The sequence below is a fragment of the Triticum aestivum genome, chromosome 3A, assembly GCF_018294505.1.
Source record: "Triticum aestivum cultivar Chinese Spring chromosome 3A, IWGSC CS RefSeq v2.1, whole genome shotgun sequence".
Classification (NCBI taxonomy): Eukaryota; Viridiplantae; Streptophyta; class Magnoliopsida; order Poales; family Poaceae; genus Triticum; species Triticum aestivum.
In genome coordinates, this window is record NC_057800.1 from 435,369,226 (window position 1) to 435,393,334 (window position 24,109).

Below are 24,109 nucleotides of genomic sequence, written 5' to 3' on the forward strand. Positions count from 1 at the left end.
TTTCCTTGCATCCTCTTGCCCTGCACTTGAAAAAACCCATCGCCCCATAGTCAAAACTATCCCCGCACAAGACCCCCGTCGACAGCAGCGCAGGAAAATGAAGGCCCACGTTGGCCACGCCACTCGGCCTTGACCCGTTCATTGCCACTCGCCACAGATGGAGTTGCCGACTGGGGCACCGGTCGCTGCCGTCGTACCTCTATCATCGATGTTTGCAGCACATGCTTTTATTTCAGTGTTTGTAGCATCTAGTGGCCACATCTCCAGCACAACGGGTTTTGGTTGCAGAAAAAAAAGGCATCTGTTGGCGCATCATCTTTAGCATCGACACCGCCCAACTAGGTTGTAGCAATCGATGTCCGCGTCTCCCGCATTGGCAACCACTGGTGCAACATCGTTCACCGATGTCGTCCGCTTGCAGTACCAGCCACCGTTGCTCTCAGCATCGTGCAACAAATGTGGCAGCGGGCAGTAGCATTGTACGGAGGTGCTAATGAGTAAAATTATGTGATGTTTTTACCCTTTATTTTGTGCGTACACAATATGCTTTGTCAGGATTTATCGCGTTTGCACACTTCTTTTTGTTTGTTTTCTCCAGGATGTTGTTTTTTTATGCATTTGGAGTTTTTTTTGAAAGAACGCCAAGAAAGGGTGATGAAACCATGTCAATCAATGTGATAGATAATGACCTTAGGAATAAAAGCATTTTGGGAGAAGCCCGGGCCTCCGCAGGGCAACTAGAGAGCTCGACGACATTTGGAATGAGCACAAGCGCTCGTACCAGTACCAATGATGTACCGCTCGCTGCCACCTCCTTCTGGTCGACTACTTCACCCCCGTACAATTGGATTTGGCATCAAATGCCTACAACCACCAGAAACTCATCCATAAGTAAGAACCCTAGACTCCGGAAGGATTCTGGAGGGGGAATTGATCTAGGGACCACCGCATGGAGAGGGCTTCATCACCACCCGTATTTATCGTTGCTATCTCATACCCATCTCTTTGTAATACACAAGTCGGTGGGGACTCATCTTTGTATTATTTAGATCGTCATCTTCATCATGACTTACTCCACAATGCTAATGCCTTCGATGTGCGAGTAGTTTCCCTCGTTCTCGGGGATATGTAGGACCCTGAAATGATAATAGGATTTGATATCCTTTTTATATGTTTGTATGTTAATGATCTTCTTCATATTGGATGAAATTGACCATCAAATACGTGCCTTCTTTGGATGGAAGATTATTACTACTGGTGTGAAGGTGGCACGCGGACATCGGTAGTGACGATGTGTATCTTTCTCCTTCCTGGATAATTGCAATAGAGGATAAACGGAGACCACTTTAGTTGCGTCCATGGGGGAATCCTCAATTACCATTCGGTAGTTGTAGTGGGGATGAATGGTAGTGGCGTATGGTATATGAAATTATTGCATGTATGCATGTATCTATACTTGGCTTTGCCCACTTGTAGAAACATATAAAGCGGCTTAGGAATTTCAATTAAAAATTATGCTTAGGCATCGATCGTGTAGACACATAGAATCCCGACTCCCTGAGAACGCCTTAATCCCATCAATTCCAACAATTGTCTGCCTCACGCTCTTTTATTTTACTCTTGCTCTTTATTTTCATGTTCACAGAAACTACTAAATACTTTAAGCCTTTATATGTGCTTTGCTTGGGATCACAACAAACTTGCACGCATTATAATTTATATCATTTTGGGAGACAAGGTCCAATTCTTGTGCTTCTTGTGGGATCGATACTCTTACTTCAAAAAATCTACATCTAAACCATGTGCACTTGGAGGACATCAGGTGTGTGCCCGGTTGCAACACTGACCAATACAAACATAACATCTGCGTGCCCTGATTGAAGCACCAGTCGATCTCGACTCCAGCAAAGTCTGGTCGCGTGTATCACCGTGATCATAGCTCCCAACACCGTCGGTAGCAGCTTGCCGTTGTGTCAGTCCTAGCACCCGACCGACCCTTTCAGCAGCCTGATGTTGCGGCACCGCCCCCGCTCATTGCCGCTGGCAGCACCCAGGCGAGTCGATTTGCAGCACCAACGCGTCCCTCCCCCATCTAGCGTGCAACATCTGCCCCCCCTCCCTACTCGTCGACCGACACGCGTCGCCTCTCGTCGCGGCAAGGTGGTCGTCCGGGCTTACAACAGTGGTCATTTGTAGAGCCATGCCGGACATTGGATTTGGTTCACAAGGAGGAGCGCAATTTTGTGGATGTCGCTCTCCGGGGAAGACAAAACGAGAGAGACTAGAGGCATGCGAGATTGGAGCCGATGATAAGGATGAAGCGAAAGGATGATGTGTTGGTCGGTGCATGAGCCCCATGGCACGACGTGGCGCGCGTGCGTGCAACCAGCAAAGGACGCGGCCGGTCATTATTTTCCTATTCATTACTCAAAGTACTCCCTTCGGTTCTTTTTACTCTGTATATAAGGATTGTCTGAAGTCAAACTTTGTAAAGTTTGACCATATTTATATAAAAAATATTAACATCTATGCTAAATTTATACAATATGAAAGCTAAAGTCATGACGCATCTAATGTTGTTGATTTCACATTCTGAATGTTGGTAGTTTTTCTATAAATTTAATCAAAGTTTACGACGTTTGACTTCAGAAAAATCTTATATGCGAACTAAAAAAGACCGGAGAAAGTAGTCGCTTACACGCAGCTTTGATTTAATTAAGAATCACCTGCCACATAAAGTATGCTTAAATCTCCTGCAGACGCGGCCTAGTCGACAGCTAGCTATCCAAGAGGATATTCAATTTGGACCAGGCTGCAGTAGCTTAGAAGGAACGAAGATGCGCATGCGCTCTACATAAAAAGTGCAAATTTGATTTTTACTATTCCCTTCGCAAACTAATATAAAAGCATTTAGAATATTAAAATAGTAATCTAAACGCTTTTATTTTAGTTTACAAAGGAAGTATAAACTAAATATATAAATAAATCCAAAGTTCTCACAAGTGATCAGTTGTCTACTTCCTTTGAGTTGGGGAATCAATTAAAGGCATATTCGTTTGCAAAAGTACTGGTGCTGGTGCAGTATACGTAATTGCATTGGAGATGCAACAACTTGGCAGTTGGCATTTAGGGGACATTTAGTCCATAAAATTAAGAAAATGCAATGGAATGGTCTATTAACTCGGCTTGCTGGCTCACTTGGGTCCAAACTGAGTCAATTAGATTAGCCACAATGAGTAATAACATAAACTAATAACATGCCCATGTTACTACCCTATGTTACTATTATAGTGGAGAATAACATATGTGTGATAACATGCAATTCTTTATTTATTAGGCTATAGACACAACTTGCCTTGATATGTGTGATGTTACACATACTACTAGTAACTAGCTATGTTACCATTTTTCTCTCTTTCTTCATTTATTGTCTGCCACATCATCTAATTTATCTACATATGTGTGATGTTGATGCAGAGGTCGGGGTCTTTCCCTTTTATGAAAAGAAAAAAAAGATATGTGTGATGTTACTACTTATGTTACTTTCATTGTGGGTAATCTTAGGCTGGTCATAATGAGAGTAACTTACCAAGTAACATAACACATCCAAGAAAAGTTTGCTTACATGGCATGTATTTAATGAGAAGAGAGATGGTTGGATATATTACTGTAACATAACATATCCCAAGACAAAATAAGTCTACATCATGATTTGCATGATACCACATATATGTTAGACTAGCCACAATGGAGAGTAACATACACTAGTAACATACACATATACCTAGACTATGTTATTACCTTCATAGTGGATAGTAACATAAGTGTGATAACATGCAAACATTCATTTATTAGGTTATAGACTCATATTGCTTTGGGACATGTGATGTTACAGTAACTAGCTAAGTTACCGTAACTATCTCTTTCCTCATTAACTCATTGCCACATAAGCAAATTTGCTGAGTTGGACTCGATGTTACTGCTGAAGTTACTCCCACTGTGTCTAGTCTTATCCCCCACTATAAAGTTAGTATCACAAACTAGTAACATATACATGTTACTAGTTTAAGTTACTCCCCCACTATGACTAGCCTTAACCATCAGTATGCATCGATCGGAGTATAAGTTTGCAAAGGAACGCCCACCTCCACAACAAACATGCCTAGCTTGATGATATGACTTTCTTCATGCAGAAACCAGTGACATGTCGTCAGTTGACCATCATCACCCTGCATCAATCTGAATATGAAAACCGAGAGCAGGAGTGCCTCATGTTAGAATTAATGGCCTGACCCATTAACAAAATCTGAAATCTTAAATGAGCCCATGTGTAAAATGACAAGTGGTGGTACTAAAATTTAGTCCATCCCGAAAGTTGAAGAAGAGTTGGACCTTTTTATATAGTGAGTTCTCTCCACCACTCTAAGTTGTGTGTTGAGAAGAGAAAGAGAAGACCACACGCGCGTGCTCGCTCGCCTAGCCGGGCCGTGGCGAGGCGGCGCGTACGTGCAACATGCGCGTGAATGGTCCGCTGAAATTCAGTCTGTTGCCTTGCAGGGGCGCGGCTTCCTTTTGCCGTTTTATTTTTATGTTTTAACAGACAAGTTAATGATTTCTTGTCTGGTAAATATACGACTTAGAAACCAAGTTGGTTTGGGATTGTGATCGCGACACAATACCGCCTCTCGTCCTAATATATATAATGCTACCGGCTGCGGCCATAGACACACCGAAAAACACATAGGATTTTGCCTCGTCTCACAACTTGTGCCGCCATCATAGTCTACTCTATTACGAACGTCGACATGCATTGGCGTGTGGGAGAGCCGGTCTCCGGAACCGGTCGTCTTTGTGATCTTTCACCGAGAGAGGACGAATTAGGTATTTGGGAAGCGCTCTGCGCGACTGCTCAAGTTTGTCATCACGGGTCGTCTTCCGTCCAATTCGTACGGTGCTACTCATCGTCGTCTCCATCGTCGTCAACAACATATCGTCGCCAACATCATCATCAACACCGTCGCTTCTGCTGCAACTATCGAATAGTACATCAATCATGATCTGTTCATGTCTCTCTCTTGAGTTGCTATTTTGTGTGCAATGCTGATGTACATGATTTTTGGATCTTTTAGTTTGCTAGATTGTTGCATGCTAATTTCTGTTCTAGTCATGAATTATTTACTGGAATTATTCACGAACTTGCCTAATTTTCCAAAAATCCAAAAACCTAATTGTAGGCAATTTCCCGAGTTAACTATGACTAGATTCGCTGATGCACTGAGGCCGGATAAGTTTATCGGTGTGCACTTTAAGAGGTGGCAGGTGAAGACCACGCTCTGGTTTACTGCTCTAAAAGTTTTCCACGTTAGTGTTGGTGCTCCAAAGGAAATGTCTGACGAAGATCACGGAAAATTTTAGGAAGCCAATACTATGTTTGTGGGATGCATTCTGAGTGTTCTTGTTGACCGTCTATGTGATGTGTACATGCACATAGATGACATAAATACACTGTGGGATGTACTGAATGCAAAATTCCATACAACAGATGTGGACAGTGAATTGCACATCATGGAGAGTTTTCATGACTACAAGATAGTGAATAATCGTTATATGGTTGAACAAGATCATGAGATATAGTGCATTGTGAATGAACTTGAACTCCTTAAGGGTGTACTACCCGACAAATTTGTGGCTGGGTGCATGATTGCAAAGTTGCCTCCTTCATGGAGGAATTTCGCCACAACTCTGAAACATAAGAGTCAAGAGATATCAGTTGAAAATCGGATTGCATATCTTGATGTTGAAGAAAAAGCTTGGGCTAAAGACACTACTAAGAAAGGAGGTGATGTTTAGCCTACCGCCAATATGGTGCGGAGGTACCCAAAGAACAAGAACAAAGGGAAAAACAAATCTGTTTTCAACAAGCGTACCAAGACTACTACCTTCAAGAAGAAGAAGTTTAACAAGGCTGAGCTAGAGTGCTACGCCTGTGAGAAGCCTGGACACTTTTCCAAGGAATGCCGAGAACGTGTAGACCGCAGAGGGAAAACGAGCTCGAAGACTGTCAACATGGTGATCGCTAGCAATACTGATGGGTATGGTCTTTTACCTATTGTGCTTTCAATATTTCAATCATCTTCGTGGTGCATTGATTTAGGTGCTAACGTTCATGTGTGTGATAGCCTATATTTGTTTACTTCTTATCAGGTAACAAGGGATTCTTCCGTCTTAATGGGGAATGGGTCACATGCTTCTTTTTGTGGCATTGGCCCAGTGGATCTGAAATTTACTTCGGGAAAGATCATGCAACTGAGAAACGTGCAACATGTCCCTACTATGAACAAGAATCTATTTAGCGGCTCTCTTCTATGTCGAGATGGGTTTAAGGTGGTTTTAGAGTCAAATAAAGTAATCGTGTCGAGATTTGGACAGTTTATAGGCAAAGGCTATGAGTGTGGAGGCTTGTTCCGCTTTTCCCTTTCAGTTTTTTGCAATAAGTCAGTAAACCAAATTTGTGCTAGTGTTAATGATGATGCAAGTGTTTGGCACTCTCATTTATGTCATATTAATTTTGGTTTAATGTCTCGGCTATCAAGTATGAGTTTAATGCTGAATTTCACCATTCCCAAAGGTTCTAAGTGCCATAGTTGTGTGCAATCGAAGCAACCTCGAATGCCTTATATGGCTGTCGAGGAGAGAAACTTGGCACCTCTAAAACTCATACATTCTGATCTTTGTCAGATGAATAGTCTGTTGACAAAAGGTGGAAAGAGATATTTGATGGCTTTGATTGATGCGACTAGATTTTGCTATGTTTATTTATTGCAAACTAAAGATGAAGCATTAGACTAGTTTAAAATCTATAAAGCTGAAGTTAAAAATAAACTAGAGAGAAAGATCAAATGTCTTAGGTCCGATCGTGGTGGAGTGTATTTTCCCAAAGTATTTGATGAATTTATGAGGAACATGGTATTATTCATGAGAGGACGCCTCCCTATTCACCCCAATCAAACTGGGTTGCCGAGAGGAAAAACCACACATTGACTGACTTGGTGAATGCCATGTTAGACACTGCCGGTTTATCTAAGGCATGGTGGGGGGAGGCCCTATTGACTTCATGTCATGTCCTAAATAGAGTTCCTAACAAGAATAAGGAGAAAACCCCTTATGAGGAGTGGGTTGGGAGAAAACCATCACTCTCTTATTTGCGCACTTGGGGATGCTTGGAAACGGTCAATATTCCTATTCCTAATAAACGCAAACTCACACCAAAGGCAGTGGATTTTGTCTTTCTAGGATATTCTCAACAGAGCATTGCTTATATATTTTTTGTTGTAGAATCTGAAGTACCTGATATGCATGTTGATACTATAATGAAATCTCGTGATGCAACATTCTTTGAGAATATATTTCCTATGAAAGATATGCATAGCATGCTAGATTTTCTTCTGAGATAATTTCTGAATCTAGTATAAGTGATGAATATTTCGAACAATCACACGGGAAAGTCCTTGAGAAGAATAATGATGAAGCTCCTATAAGGAGCAAGAGACAAAGGGTTGCAAATCCTTTGGTGATGATTTCATTGTATACCTTGTGGATGACACACCCAAGTCTATTGCAGAGGCATATGCATCTCCGGATGTAGATGATTGGAAAGAAGCTGTTCATAATGAGATGGACTCAGTTCTTTCTAATGGAACTTGGGAAATAACTGATAGACCATATGGTTGTAAACCTGTGGGTGTTCAAAAAGAAGCTAAAGCCTGATGGTACTATTGATAAGTACAAGGCGCGACTTGTGGACAAGGGCTACACTCAAAAAGAAGGTGAGGATTACTATGACACCTATTCACCCGTTGCTAGAATGACCACCATTCGAGTGTTACTTCCCCTGGCTGCCTCTTCTGGTCTTATCATTCATCAAATGGATGTAAAGACAACTTTCCTCAATGGAGAGTTGGAAGAGGAAATTTATATGGATCAGCCTGATGGGTTTGTGGTAAAGGGTGAAGAGAGAAATGTGTGCAAGTTGTTAAAATCTTAGTATGGTCTGAAACAGGCACCTAAGCAATGACATGAGAAGTTTGAAAGAACTCCGACTTCTGCAGGATTTGTCGTTAACGAGGCTAATAGGTGTGTTTACTATCGCCATGGTATGGGCAATAGCGTTATATTATGTTTGTATGTGGATGAGGTCAAGTCTATTTTATCAAAAAGTTTTGATATGAAAGATCTGGAAGAAGCCGATGCAATTCTAAACATCAAACTTATTAAGGATGAGAGTGGGATTACTCTAACACATTCTCACTATGTTGACAAGGTCTTGAGCCGGTTCGGCTTTATGTATAACAAGCCTTCTCCAACACCTTATGATCCCAGTGTGACACTCAGGAAGAACAAGAAAGAAATGAGAGATCAATTAAGATACTCTCAAATTGTCGGTTCACTCATGTACTTAGCTAGTGCTACAAGGCCAGATATCTCTTTTGCTATGAGCAGACCGAGTAGGTTCATGTCCAACCCAGGTGATGATCATTGGCATGCACTAGAAAGGTTCTTGCGCTATCTGAGAGGTACTATGAGTTACGAAATTACTTATTCAGGGCATCCTGCTGTGCTAGAAGGATACAATGATTCAAATTGGATCTCCGATGTTGATGTACTCTAGGCAAGAAGTGGGTATCTATTTACTCAGGGAGGTGGCACAGTGTCACGGATGTCTTGCAAACAAACCATATTGACGAGGTCAACTATGGAAGCAGAACTAACTGCTTTAGACACAATCACTTTTGAGGCAGAATGGATGTGTGAGCTCTTGATGGACTTGCCTATGGTTGAAAAACCTGTACCGACTATTCTTATGAATTGTGATAATCAAACGGTTATCGCTAAAGTGAACAATTCTAAGGATAATGCGGAGTCATCAAGACACGTGAAGAGACGTTTGAAGTCTGTCAGGAAGTTAAACAACTCCTGAGTAATAACTGTTACGTATATTCAAACAGACAAAAACCTGGCAGATCCCTTTACAAAGGGACTATCATGAAATGCGATAGATATTGCATCAAGGGAGATGGGTATGAGACCCATGGATGTTACACCATAGTAGTAACCCAACCTTTGTGATTGGAGATCCCGTGAATTAGGATCTAGGAAGAATAAGCTATTGGTTAACTGAGGAGAGTAATAAGTGACCATCTCTAGGTGAAGATGCAAAACTATCAAAGTCGTAATGCTCAAAGCTATAAGGATGGTTGGCAACATGCCTTAATATGGTTCTATTGGCTATGATTAGCAAAGATGTTCTCCTACAGAGCAGTCATGAAAGAACGCACATATATGAGTTCCAATTGTAAATGTCACTGTCTATGAGATTTGGGTGATCTCTATAAGCTCACAAAGAGACCAGGGAGTATGACGTATATGCTCCAAACCGCAGGGTAGCCTGCTGGCAGCCAGGTATTGGTTAAGACTTTGAGTGAAACATTTTCACATAAAACTAGCAATTCAAGGCATAGTCCATTGTCAACTTGTGAATGGATGTAGTTTAAAGCTCTAGGCAGAAGTTCAACTTAACAGTCTCTACTACATTGATATATTAAACAAGTGGTGGGAAAAGATAAAACTCTAAATGGGTATTTAAGATCTGGTGGGGGATTGTAAGAAATAATGGGCATGCCCATTAACAAAATCTGAAATCTCAAATGAGCCCATGTATAAAATGGCAACTGGTGGTGTTAAAGTTTAGTCCCACCCCGAAAGTTGAAGAAGAGTTGGACCTCTTTGTATAGTGGGTTTTCTCCACCACTCCAAATGGTGTGTTGAGAAGAGAAAGGGAAGATCACACGCGCGCGCTCGCTCGCCTTGCCTGGCAAGCCGGGTCGGGGCGTGGCGTGGTGGCGCGAGGCGGCGCATACATGCGACATGCGCGTGAATGGTCCGCCAAAATCTGGTCCGTTGTCTTGCTGGGGCGTGACTTCCTTTTGCCATTTTATTTTTATGTCTTGGCAGACAAGTTAATGATTTATTGTCCCGCAACTATACGACTTAGAAACCAAGTCAGTTTGGGATTGTGATCGCGACACAATACCGCCTCTGGTCCTAATATATATACTGCTACCGGCTGTGGCCATAAACACATCGAAAAACACCTAGGGTTTTGCCTCGTCTCACAACTTGTGCAGCCACCGTAGTCTACTCTATTCCAAATGCCGACGTGCATCGGCGTGCGGGAGAGCAGGTCTCCAGAACCGTTCGTATTTGCGATCCTACACCGAGAGAGGATGGATTAGGTTTTTTGGAAGCTCTCTGCGCGACTGCTCAAGTTCGTCATCACTGGCCGTCTTCCGTCCAAGTCGGACGGTGCTACTCATCATCGTCTCCATCGTCGTCAACAACAGATCGCCGCCAACATCATTATCAACACCATCACTTCTGCTGCAAGTACCGAACAATATGTCAATCGTGATCTGTTCATGTCTCTCTCTGAAGTTGCTATTTTGTGTGTGATGCTGGTGTACATGATTTGTGAATCTTTTAGTTTGCTAGATTGTTGCATGCTAGTTTCTGCCCTAGTCATGAATTATTTACCGAAGTTATTCATGAACTTGCCTAATTTTCGAACACCTCACAAATTAAACCACCAACCACCACTGATTCAAATTAAGCAACCTAGCTAGTTTAACTATGATTAGTACTCAATTATTACGCTAGTGCTAGTAGTTGATAAGACCACATGGGCACAAGATGAGTGGATATTCAAGAGAACATCCCCATTTTTGAAAGAGGGTCAAGGAGCACCAGTTCAGCGAGTCTGGGGACCAACCAAACGCAAGGAGGCAGCACGACTGATCCCAATTATACCCATCCACTCACAAAAGCCTTGGAGGAGACAAGATATTTTCGAAGAGAGCACACCTACATCATAGCATCGTAGTACTTTAATTGATCAATCCCGTAAAGAGCAGGGGGGTGGGCCCGGCCCATATTTTGTTACGAGCAAGCATAGTCGTCCATATCTGCCGCGTTATCATTTGATACTGTCTTTTTTTTGCGAGTATCATTTGATATTGTCCACCCGGGTTGCTTTGATTGGTCGAGGATTAATATATACGATGGATTAGCTAATTAATCCGCCGTACGTACGTGCAGCATTGACACGTAAGTGAGCATCTTGCGAGGACCAAACACCGTTTCACCCCTTTCCGGTGGGGTTTCGCCGGCCGGTGGCACGCTCGCACGGACTAAACCTAGTCCATGAATGAGCCCAACCTTACATTTTTCTAGTACAAGCTGGTGTTTGTACTACCTTCTCAGTCAGTGTACAGTCGATCGAAGCGACCGATCACAACACCAGCACAGTGCGAGAGGAGCAAGTGGACGGACAACCATTAAGCTGCTAGCCCCTACTCCACGGCCAGATCGAGAGGAGCAAGCTTGAGAGAGACCACACCGGATGGATGATCGAGGCAGTTGGGTTTTGATGCGATCTCCTGCTCATTGTCCGCACTGTTGGAGCACGCTCCGGTCCAAAAGGCGGCACGGTTTTAATCACATATATCACCGGAAATCTCAGGCGATGGCGACGCCAGGAAGGCTGGGGATCGATCGACATGCTGCTAGTCCGTGTGAAGGATCGACACACGACACTTGTCCCGTTTTCCGAGCGCCAGAGACGTCTATATATATAGATTAACCCCGAACAGGTAAGCTCATCACATGGGTTATTTGTTTAGCCATGTCCTCCTGTCACGCACGCTGCCCATAATTAGTAACCATAGCCTAATTGGGCGGCGCCCGGCCCCTCTCTGCAAGCAACCACACCTGCCTGCCTGCCTGCCTTTTGAGGGACTTTGACGTGTGCGGGTGAGTTAGAGTAGAGGGAGCGAACTCCCAGTGCCTGAGGCAAGTACGCAGGAGGTACATAGATAGGAGCAGGATGGACGGCCTCCACACGGAGCTGGCGCTGGGGCTGATCGGGTGCGGCCATGGCGACCTCCAGACGGCGCCGTTCGTGGCCAAGACGTACCAGATGGTGTGCGACCCTAGGACGGACGCGCTCGTCAGGTGGGGGAAGGGCAACAACAGCTTCCTCGTCACCGACGTCGCCGGCTTCTCGCAGCTCCTCCTCCCCTGCTTCTTCAAGCACGGCAACTTCTCCAGCTTCGTCCGCCAGCTCAACACATATGTGAGTACTCCTATCCTACCTAGTGAGGCTTCCAGTGCCGCCGTCTTTTGTCTTCTGGTGTCCTAGCAAGGAGTGGTCTGTAAATGGTACTTGCTTGTACGAAGGGTACTCTAAGCTTGCACGTGCACTGTACACTTGCTTGAAGAAATGTCTGCTTGATTTGCTTATTAGATGGAATTCTTGTGCAGGGCTTCCGGAAGGTGCACCCGGACCGATGGGAGTTCGCGCACGAGTCGTTCCTGCGCGGCCAGACGCACCTGCTGCCGCGCATCGTGCGCCGCAAGAAGCGCGGCGAGGCCGGTGCTGGCGCCTCGTGCTCGTCTGCAGTCGGCGGCGGCGAGCAGCACCAGCACGTGGTGGCCAATATGGGAGACCAAGTGGAGGAGGAAGAGGATGAGGAGGGAAGGGAGGCGCTGCTCGAGGAGGTTCAGAGGCTGCGGCAGGAGCAGACGGCCATCGGGGAGCAGCTGGCGAAGATGAGCCGGCGACTGCAGGCGACAGAGCGGCGGCCTGACCGGCTCATGTCCTTCCTCTCCAAGCTCGCCGAGGATCCCAACGCCACCTCCCTCCACCTTCTCGAACAAGCAGCCGAGAAGAAGCGCCAGCGCATGCAGTGCCCTTCCCGTGATTTTACTTCCTTTCCCGTCGCACTTCCTCTTCATCCCGCGCCTTCACCGCCGCCGCCGCCGCTATTGGCGCTCGGCGACCCGACCATGGGCGGGGTCAGAGTCTGGCAATGGGCGGAGCCGATGCCACTGGCGCTCACAACCTTCGAGCAGCCCTCCGCGAGCTCCGGGGTGCAGCAGGTGCCGGAGTTCGAGGGCGGCCGGAGCGGCAGCAGCATGGGCATAACTGACGGTGGGACCGCGGTGGAGACCCCCTTCCCGTTCTGCCTACTGGGCCAGTGTTTCTTCTAAACACGGCGCGCGCATCGTGCATGCACATGCACTACCTTCTTCTACTTACTAATTTAGCAATTAGCAATCATTTGTACACACCTACAAAAAACAATGTTATATTAGCTCTGCTATACTCATTCAGTAATACCAGCATCGGTACGTGCTCTGAATATTCTTAGGCCACTAGGCGCTGTCGACCGGCCAAAATTCGGTCAGTCGCCGCGCGGCCGTTAGATTAGGCCAGCCCATGCTCTTAGCCGGACTTGCATACCGCGGACGCGCGTCCGAGCACACCCGCCGACAATGATCGGGCACTTCATGTATTCGCGCCTCCACGCCGTTGTATCTCACATTCCCTTTATTATACTCCCTCCATTCCTTGATATAAGGTGTCTAGATTTTTAAGAAAAAAACCAAAATATAAGATGTATTGCGTTGCAACACTCGTTTGGATATTTTTTTAGAATTTGATTACATTTCCTTATATCGGGCAAGCTCCTCTATTTTCTCATGTCAATTACTCAGGTGTAATGTCACCCAAAACTTGTGAAATTTTTCCTCCATGTGTGTTCTTTAATTTCCATGCCAAAAACTATACATCCTATATTTAGGAACAGAGGGAGTATCATAGTTTTAAATAGCCGGCTATAGCTTCGCTATAGCCCGCTATAACCTTTTTAGCAGGGTGCTGCTAAATGGTCGCCTTCACAAATAGCCCGTTATAACCCGCTTTAGCCCACTATAGCTGATTTGGAGGTCCGTCGTTATTTCCCATAGCCCGCTATTTAAAACATTGTTTACATTCATACTCCCTCCGTTCCAAAATATAGCGCGTCCTCGGTTTCCGTGCTTCAACTTTGACCATTAGTTTAATCAACAAGACCGACTGCGGCGGGCGAAAAAATTATACCAATGAATTCGTATTCAAAAAAAGTTTTTAATTATATAATTTTTGATCCCGCCGCAGTCGGTCTCGTGGTTTAAATTTATGGTCAAAGTTGAACCTCGAAAAGCGTGGGCGCGCTATATTTTGAAACGGATGGAGTACTAAGCCATGCAATGTTGTTAAAAACTACATAGATCCTGAGCAAACATACAAATGCACAATCGGTTTATCAAAAGACACAACCAGACCATCAAAAGATAGCCAAAGTTCATGTAATACATATAATACGGCGGACACGTTCAAACTACATCTAAAACTTGAAATTAAGATGGGTCTTCACCGCTTCCTCGCCGGCCCTTTGCCCTTTCGGTCGCCGGCACGGCTGTAGGAGTCCGCGGCAGGAGGTGGGTCCACGTTGAGCTGTCAGACCCGTAGTCGTCGGAGGAGGAATCGGAGATGACGATGTAGCCTTGCAAGCGCCGGACGACGCGGTCTTGCTTGCGCTTGAGCTTGGCCACCCTCGCCGCCTCCTGCGCTGCCTTCGCCGCCTCCCGCTCGGATTGCACAATGCCGTGCTGGAGCTGCTTGGCGTTGAGCCTCCGGAGCCATCGGGCCTTCGTCTCCACCTCAGTCAGTGATCGGCGGCACGCCCACTCGAAGAGATGGTCCTCCTTGCCGGGCACCCGATGGCGGCGGGCGGACTGCGCAGACCCATCGGACCCGCTCGTCATCTCCCTTGTCCTCTGCCTCTCGCGACAGGCGGCACGTGCCCCCGACTCCGGAGTCTGCATCTGCTGCATGGGCGGAGCAGGCACTAGAACTCAGCGCTGCCCGCGTGAAGCAGCGACCAGAGGCAGAAGAGGTCGTCGGGCGGGAGGAGCAGATCAGGCAGGCCTCACAAGTCCGCATGTGGGGCCTGAAGGGCTGGCGTCGGCATCGACACTGCCGCGATGGGCGACAGGTGGCGTTGCACCGGACCCGGAGCTGTTGCCCATATCAACCCGCGACCGCTCGAGCGCGATACAGAGTGCCAGGTCCTCGTCGTCTCCGGACCTGCCGTCAGAGTGGCTTCCCGGATTTAGTATTTTACTGCTTGACTGCTCGGATGTGTGGACCAAAGTTGGTTGCACAAACTGCTGAAGCGGTGCCAAATAATTTTCTAATGGCACCGCTGATGAAATGGTAATATTTTTAGATACTAGGTACAAACTGTGACACTGTTTAGGATGCGTTTGGTTGAAGGTGTGGTATGAATGGGTTGGGACCATGATAGTGTATGAATCGCATCTAACAAATGATTTGTAACAACGAAAATGGGGCTAACCTTCTCTGCACATGCCATTAACTTCCTCCCACTGTCCACAGATTCTCTGCACATGCCATTAACTTTCTCCCACTTTCCATAGATTCAAACGCAACTAGCTTTCACGCATAGAGGTTGACGGTGACAATGAGCAGACAGATCTTCAGTCACCCCGCTCCATTCGTTGCAACTGATGGTCCTAGGGAGCTACAAGAGGAAGAAATGACTCAAATCGACCGCCGGATTAAAATCCTTCATGCCAAGTCATAGCCCGAGAGAGAGAAGAGAGGCATACCCGGGTGGTGAAGGAGTCGTCGAGGAGGAGGGACCGCTGGAGTGGTCATTGAAGAAGACCATGGCGACCGCGGCGGTAGGATGCAAGACGACGAGAGCGAGGAAGCAAGCGAGGAAGCGGCTATAGCTTAGGAAGGAAGCAAGGAAGGAGGAAATAGGGAAAATGTGACTTGTGGTCGGGGAGAAAGGGGGATGGGGAAGGGGGGCGGGGGTAGATATTTCGGCGGTAGGCCAAAAAATTTGAAATGTGGAGGGAAACTTTACGCACGGTGCCGCCGGACACCATTCACTTTGAATGACCGTACACATCGCAAATGATTTTTCAACTTTATGTGCATGGGATGACTTTGATAATTCAAATTTTGGTGGAAATTTCCCTGGATACTGTCCTCATCCACATCATTGCATAATTTAACATCGCTTGCTAATTCCGGCACACAAAAGAGCGTACAATACACATACCACACTTATTGAATCAAGTAATTTAAGTAATTAAACAGAGCCAGTTGACCTAAACATTGCCCTAACAAAAGATCAGCATTAAAAACAAATCCTAAGTACGCATAATTTCAACAAAGCCACCGCCGCACCGGCCTATGCATCGCCGGTGTGAGATGAGACGTCGAGGACTTATACTGGTGACATGCCGCCGTTGGTGGACTCCGCGCCCCCCTACTGAAGTCGAACACGTCCTCATCCTCGGCGTCGCCCTCAAGGTTGTAGTACTTGTAGTAGTGGTTGCGCCAGAGCTCGCACTGGTACTCCACCATCGATTCCTCAACAGACAGACTCTTCTCTACCTCGACCTCGGCCACGCGCAACTCCTCCTCCCGGCGCTCCTAGATCTCCGCCGCCTCCTGCATCTCCAGCTCCCGCTCGGCGATCTCATGAGGAAACAGGTGCTCCATGGCCACCGCCGCCTTTCCAGACGTGGGTTGCATGCTGGATTCCGAGGTACCCTGGTATATCTTGGCGTGTGCGTCCTTGATTTTGGCATGGATGGCCTCGACCCGGGCCAGGGCGACGTCGGCGGCACGGACGGCAGCTCGAGCGCTCTCGGTGTTTGCCTGCTGCAGCTGCCTTGTCGGCTGCCACAGACGCCCTCCTGGTGGATGCGGCGGCGCTCAATGCAGATGCGGTGGCGCTCTCAGCGCAGGAGGCGGCGCTCGGGGTGGACGCAGCCTCCGTACGGGCCTTCATGAAGCATTTCCACTGCGTCATCTTTGCAAGAAGGGGTTGCAGGAATGTGGATTGGGATTAGTGGATTCGAGGGTTGCCGATACTGAAGCAGACGAGCTGGCGAAGCTTAAGGAGGAAGACATAAATAGACGCACAAATTTTCATCGCAAACGGTTCCTTAAAAAAACTATGTGTGTTGTTGTTGTTGATATTTTTTATTAGCTGTGAAAGACGAATTTGGTGTAAAGTGGCAACGGATGGTGTTTTAAATTTACAAGAAAAACTGTAGTACTAATACAACTATCATGTCAAATTTTGGAAAATTTTAGGGGTCATTTGACCTTTTAAGACATTTAAGTGATTTTCTAGCCATTTAATGACCGTAATTCAAATTTGAATTACATGTACATGCAATAGCTAACCATAATAGTTTGAAAATTCATATTTTGTGTACTTGTGCGCGAGTTAATTCCATGTGTAGTAAATTGGAAGGAATTTTCAAACATATTGGTATCACGGCTATGACACAATTAAGCATGGAGTGCCATGGCATTTAAATTCCAAAAAATAATAAAAAAAGATCAGAAACACATGAAACCTTGCTTGATGTAATGTCATGCCACCAAGATCATGTGGTAAAAATTTTGGCATGTCTGACGAAAGTTTGGACACACACCCCTCAGAAACCGAAACAACTCACTAGAAGACTCGTGGTTCCAAGTGGGAACAATGCATGTTTGATGACGAACGGGCAATAGCTTCCTCTTACGGGCTTTAAAAAATTCTATAGTTGACGTGCACTAAAAGAATTGTTGTGTCAAAATTTGGAAAATTTCAAGGGTCACTTGACCTTTTTAAGACATTTAAGTGATTTTCTAGCCATTTAATGATCGTAATCCAAATTTGAACTATATCTACATGCAATGGCTAACCATAATGGTTTGAAAAATCATATTTGTGTACTTGTGTGCGAGTTAATTCCATCTGCAGTAAATTGGGAGGAATTTTCAAACATATTGGTCTCACACCCTGGACACTGTTAAGCATGGAGTGCCATGGCATTTAATTTCGAAAAAATAAAAAAAAAGATCTGGAACACATGAAACCTTGCTTGATGTAATGTCATGCCACCAAGATGATGTGGTAAAAATTTTGGCATATTTGATGAAAGTTTGGACACACAACACTCACAAACTAAAGCAACTCACTAGAAGGCTTATGGTTCCAAGATGGAACAGTGCATGTTTGATGACGAATGGGCGATAGCTTCCTCTACGGGCTTCAAAAAATTTCTGCAGTTAACATGCACTAATACAACTGTCATGTCAATATTTGGAAAATTTCAGGGGTCATTTGACCTTTTTAAGACATTTAAGTGATTTTCTAGCCATTTAATGACCATAATCCAAATTTGAACTACATTGATACGTCTCCAACATATCTACTTTTCCTCTTGTTTTGGACTCTAATTTGCATGATTTGAATGAAACTAACCCCGAACTGACGTTGTTTTCTACAGAACTATAATGGTGTTGTTTTTGTGCAAAAATAAAAGTTCTTAGAATGGAACGAAACTTTGCGAGGAATTTTTATACAATAAACAAGAATTTCTGGAGCCAAGAACCACCGGAGGGGGGCACGTGGGTAGGAATAACCCACCAGGGCGCCTCCCTCCTGGCGCGCCCAGGTGGGTTGTCCCCACCTGGTGGCCCCGCAGACCCTGATTCAAACTCCATAAATACCTATTTTTCTCCAAAAAAATCAGGGAGAAAGAATTATTGCGATCCACGAGATGGAGCCGCCGTCACCTGCTATTCTTCACCAGGAGGCCAAATCTGGAGTCCGTTTGGGGCTCCGGAGAGGGGGATCTTCGTTCTTCGTCATCACCAACCCTTCTCCATCACCAATTCCGTGATGCACCCCACCGGGAGTGAGTAATTCTGTCGTAGGCTCCCTGGTCAGTGAGGAGTTGGATGTGATTCGTCATGTAATCGAGTTAGTTTTTTTAGGGCCTGATCCCTAGTATCCACTATGTTATAAGATTGATGTTGTTATGACTTTGCCATGCTTAATGCTTGTCACTTTGGGCTCGGGTGCCATGATTTTAAATCTGAACCGTTTATGTTATCACCATTATATCCATGTTCTAGATCCGATCTGGCAAGTTATAGTCACCTACTACGTGTTATGATCCGGCAACCCCGGAGTGACAATAGTCGGGACCACTCCTAGTGATGACCGTAGTTTGAGGAGTTCATGTATTCACCGTGTGTTAATGCTTTGTTTCGGTTCTCTATTAAAAGGAGGCCTTAATATCCCTTAGTTTCCAATAGGACCCCGCTGCCATGGGAGGGTAGGACAAAAGATGTCATGCAAGTTCTTTCCATAAGCACGTATGACTATTTACGAAATACATGCCTACATTATACTGATGAACTGGAGCTAGTGTCGTATCGCCCTAAGTTATAACTGTCTCGTAATGAATATCATCCAACAAGTCACTAATCCGATGCCTACGAATTTATCCTATATTGTTCTTGCTATGTTACTACTGCTATCATTACTGTTGCACCTGTTACAAAACTATTGCTATCACTGTTACCATTACTACAGCTACTATTATCAAAACTATCATATTACTTTGGTACTGATCACGTTGCTGCAAATAATTAATCTCCAGGTGTGGTTGAATTGACAACTCATCTCCTAATACCTTCAAATATTCTTTGGCTCCCCTTGTGTTGAATCTATCAATTTGGGTTGAATACTCTACCCTCGAAAACTGTTGCGATCCCCTATACTTGTGGGTTATCAAGACCTTTTTCCGGCGCCATTGCCGGGGAGCATAGCTATATTTGCTGAGTCACATGTGATTATTATCAATTTATCACTATGAAGAATCTGAAGGATGCTAAGACTAAGATTTTTCCCTCAAAGACGAGGGGAGGTAAGGAACTGCCATCCAGTTTTGCTTTAGATTTACCTTCGGTTATAAGTAAACTTGCAACACCACCACATGCTATTAATTATGATATGCCGATGCTACTTCTACTATGGATAATGCTTATGATGATGCTAGTACCTTGCTTGATAATGATGATGTGCCACTTGGTGAATTTCTTGATAAACAAATTGCTCGAGTAATACAACATGATGTTGTTGAATCTGACGATGAGCTTGAAACTGAAACTCTTGAAACACCTACTAGAACTAGCGTTCCTAGATATGAATTACCTAAGGTACCGGAAGGTTATGTTATGAATAAGGAGACAACTAGAGATATTCTTGCTTGTAAGGATAGAGATGATCTAGAGAAATTATTGTGCAAGTATAAATAAAAATCTCTGAATGCTAGAATGCAATATGATCCTAAGTTTGCTACTTCACCTATCTTTATTGATGATAAGGATTATGAATTCTCTGTCGACCAGAGTTAATTACTTTGGTTGAATCTGATACTTTCCATGGTTATGAATCTGAAACTGTTGTGGCACATCTTACTAAGTTGAATGGCACAGGCACCCTTTTTACTCATTATGAGAAAACTCGCTATTACTTTATTCTCAAATTATGTATGTTCTCATTAAAGGGTGATGCTAAAGGTTAGTACAATACTCTTGTTCCTGGTTGTGTGCATAGTCCCCAGGATATGATTTATTACTTCTTTGAAAAATATTTCCCTGCTCATAAGAAACAAGCTGCTTTACAGGAAATATTTAAATTTGTGCAAATTAAAGAAGAGAGTCTCCCACAAGCTTGGGGGAGGCTTTGCCAATTAATTAATGCTTTGCCTGATCATCCTCTTAAGAAAAATGAAATACTTGATATCTTCTATAATGGACTAACCGATGCTTCTAGGGATTTCCTAGATAGGTGTGTTGGTTGTGTTTTCAGGGAACAAACTGTTGGACAAGCTGAGGAATTACTAAATAATATATTGAAAAATTATGATGATTGGACTCTTCCTGAACCACCGGCTAAACCCACTCCGAAGAAGAGAGGTATATTATATCTCGATCCTGAAGATATGCAAGAGGCAAAGAAATCTATGAAGGAAAAGGTATTAAAGCTGAGGATGTCAAAAATTTACCTCCTATTGAAGAAATACATGGGCTTAATACACCACCACCTCCTAAGGTGGTAGAGGTAAATTCTCTTATGAAGTTCAATGATAATGACAATCCTCACAATATGCACCCTAGACAATGTCTTTACGAGTTTGAAAACTATATTAGAAAACAAGATCACTTCAATGCAAATGTTATGAAACAATTGAAATACAATTCTGATATGATCACTCGCTTGAGTGACTTGTTATTTAGAATTTCGAATGATGTTAGACATGTTGGAAAGCATGCTTCCATGGTATAAACCCAGTTAGAACAAGTTGCTAAATCTCAAAAGAGAATTGCTTGATGAAATGAATAATAATATACATGACTTTGTTGTTAAAGTTGCAACTAGAGGAGGTAAAATGACTCAAGAACCACTTTATCCTGAGGGACGCCCAAAAAGAATAGAACATGATTCACAAAGGAATAACACCACTGCACCTAGTTATTCTAAAAAGAAAAAGAAGAAGAACATTGATAGGACTTTGCATGCTCCTAGTGAACCTGAAATAGAAAAACTTCCTGACAATGGTAATGAAGTTTCTACCTCTGATGCCGAAACTCAGTCTGGTAATGAACATTCACCTAGTGATAATAAAAAAGATAATGTTGATGTTCATGAAGACTCTCAACCAAATAATAAAGAACAGGACAATGATGTTGAGATAGAACCACATGTTGATCTTGATAAACCACAACCTAAAAATAAAAGGTATGATAAAAAAATACTTTGTGGCTAGAAAACACGGTAAAGAAAGAGAACCATGGGTTCAAAAACCAAAGGCTTTTCCACCTAGGTCAACTAAAAAGAATGATGATGAAGAATTTGAACGCTTTGCTGAAATGCTGAGGCCAGTCTTTTTGCATACTCGCTTGACTGATATCTTGAAAATGCCTCCTTATGCAAAGTACATGAAAGACATCATCACTAATAAGAGAAAAACACCGGAAGCTGAAATCTCCACTATGCTTGCTAATTATACTTTTAAAGATGGAGTACCTAAAAAACTTGGAGATCTAGGAATACCATCTATACCTTGCTCCATCAAAAAGAATTATGTGAAAACTGTTTTGTGTGATTTAGGAGCTGGTGTTAGTGTTATGCCTTTCTCTTTATATAAAAGATTTGATTTGAGTAAACTCACACCTACTGAAATATCTTTGCAAATGGCTGATAAATCAACTGCCATACCTATCAGTATCTGTGAGGATGTGCCCTTTGTTGTTACTAATGTTACTATTTTGACTGACTTTGTTATACTTGAGATGCCCGAGGACGACAACATGTCGATTATCCTTGGTAGACCCTTCTTGAATACTACATGGGCTGTTATTGATTGCAATAAAAGCAAGGTCACTTTTCATATCAATGGTAATGAGCATATGGTGCACTTTCCGAAGAAACAATTCCAAGTGAATGGTATTAATGTTATTGAAAAATCTCCGACAATCAATATTGGAAGTTTTCAAATACCTCTACCTACTGTCAAAAAGAAATGTGAAATTCTTATTGTTGGGGACATTCATATCCCTGTTAAGGTAACTTAGTGATTTACGAAATTTCTTTGGTTTCATGCTAATCGAAAGTGGTTGTTAATAAGACTTGATCAACCTTATTAATGGATCATTTTTGAGCGGTATGAAGTTGATGAATTTAGTAAGCACTACCTTCTATCCCTAATTTTTGTTTTCTGTTTTTATTAGTTAAATAAAGTAAAATGCCATGTTTTGTTTGTTTTCTAAATTTCCCGTGCAATAAAAAATGACCCAAAAATAAAAGTTCCCAGAATGCCCTGAAAAATTAATACATTTTTTTGAATATTCTGAATTTCTGGTGCAAATAATATCCAAGGGAGGTGCACCAGGTGGGCACAACCCACCTGGGCGCGCCAGGACCCCCATGTGTGCCCTGGTGGGTTGTGGTCCCCATGTGGGCCTCTCACTTATCTCTTTACACCACATCATCACTTACCTCCAGAAAAAATTCCCCATAGCTCTCTCTCTCTCTCTCTCTCTCTCTCTCGTGTTCTTGCTCTCAAGCCTGAGGATTTCGACCTCTTTGCTTCAAGCTCCATTTCCGAAACTGTTTCGGGGGATTGTTGCTTGGTATGTGACTCCACTATTTGTCCAATTAGTTTTTTTAGTGGTTTATATTTCGAATAATTAGCTACTCTTGGTGCTGCTGTAGATGAGCTTGCATGTTGAATTCTTAGAGTTCTAAGTAGTTCGAATGCTTGCTATGGCCTCTATGTATCCCTATGAGTAGTTGGTATCAATCTTATAAAGTTTTGTTGATAAATTTTCTCACTCAATTTTTTTCAAAAAATTGTACACGAACATGATGAACATATTTGGAAGGAGTCTTCAAGGAGGAGATCCTCGGGAGCACCTTCTAGTGACAGCTCCGCTCATCTGTCTTATGTCGAACCAAGTGAAAGTTTCATTCAAGATGCAGCCACCAAAACATGCTTATGGACTTGAGATGATTATATGATGCATGCGGGCATTAAGGAGGAATTTGAGAAATATGTTCACAATGCCGGTCTCGGTCCCTACATTGCAAATAAGTGCGAGCAACGCCACACTCTTACTGAATCATTTGTTAAAGGATTTAAATTCCATCCCCGTGAGTCTAGGGTGTCATTTAAGCTTTATGCAAATTCATTTACCATCTCCCTAGAGTTTTGCTCACCACTGCAAACTCCCATTCTGGGGTTCGCTTGACGAACCGCCAAGGGCTGAGTACCAATCATTCTTGACTAGTCTTTGCTACGATGAGACAAGGGGAGTGACTCAAGGTAGAATAAAGAGCATTCATTTTCCCGCAATTTAGTACTTTGCATTATTTAACGGGAAATGTATAGTAGGCAAGCAAGACTTTAGCACGCTCTGTGCTCCAGACTTGAGCCTCATATGCATCGCTCTCACCGGTGAAAGGAATTATAACCTTGCAGCGATTGTTGCACGCAAACTGCAACACAACACTAAAAGTGGTTGTTTCTATGTTGGAATTTATGCCACACGTTTAGCACGAGGGTTGGGTGTTTCACCTTTGCCCTTTAACCCTATCTTACCCACACAGTATTTATACTTTGATGCTTTAAAAGATCATATGATCCTTAAAGGAAAAATTCATAACTTCACTTACATTCTGTTATTTAACCAAACATCTATTGTGCACACATGTTAGCCCGCTCCTGCTCTTTTTGACTATCATAACAAAGGACAATATTTTGTTCTTAAGAGCGA

The 24,109-nt window shown here is 43.8% G+C and overlaps 1 protein-coding gene across 1 annotated transcript; it reads left to right on the forward strand.

Moving 5' to 3' along the window:
- Positions 1 to 11,718: 11,718 nt before the first annotated feature.
- On the forward strand, positions 11,719 to 13,527 carry LOC123058379 (heat stress transcription factor C-1a). Its single transcript, XM_044481113.1, has 2 exons — positions 11,719 to 12,187; positions 12,376 to 13,527. The coding sequence occupies exons 1-2, from the start codon at positions 11,939 to 11,941 to the stop codon at positions 13,102 to 13,104; spliced, it is 978 nt and encodes a 325-aa protein (XP_044337048.1). The 5' UTR covers positions 11,719 to 11,938; the 3' UTR covers positions 13,105 to 13,527.
- The last annotated feature ends 10,582 nt before the right edge of the window (positions 13,528 to 24,109 follow it).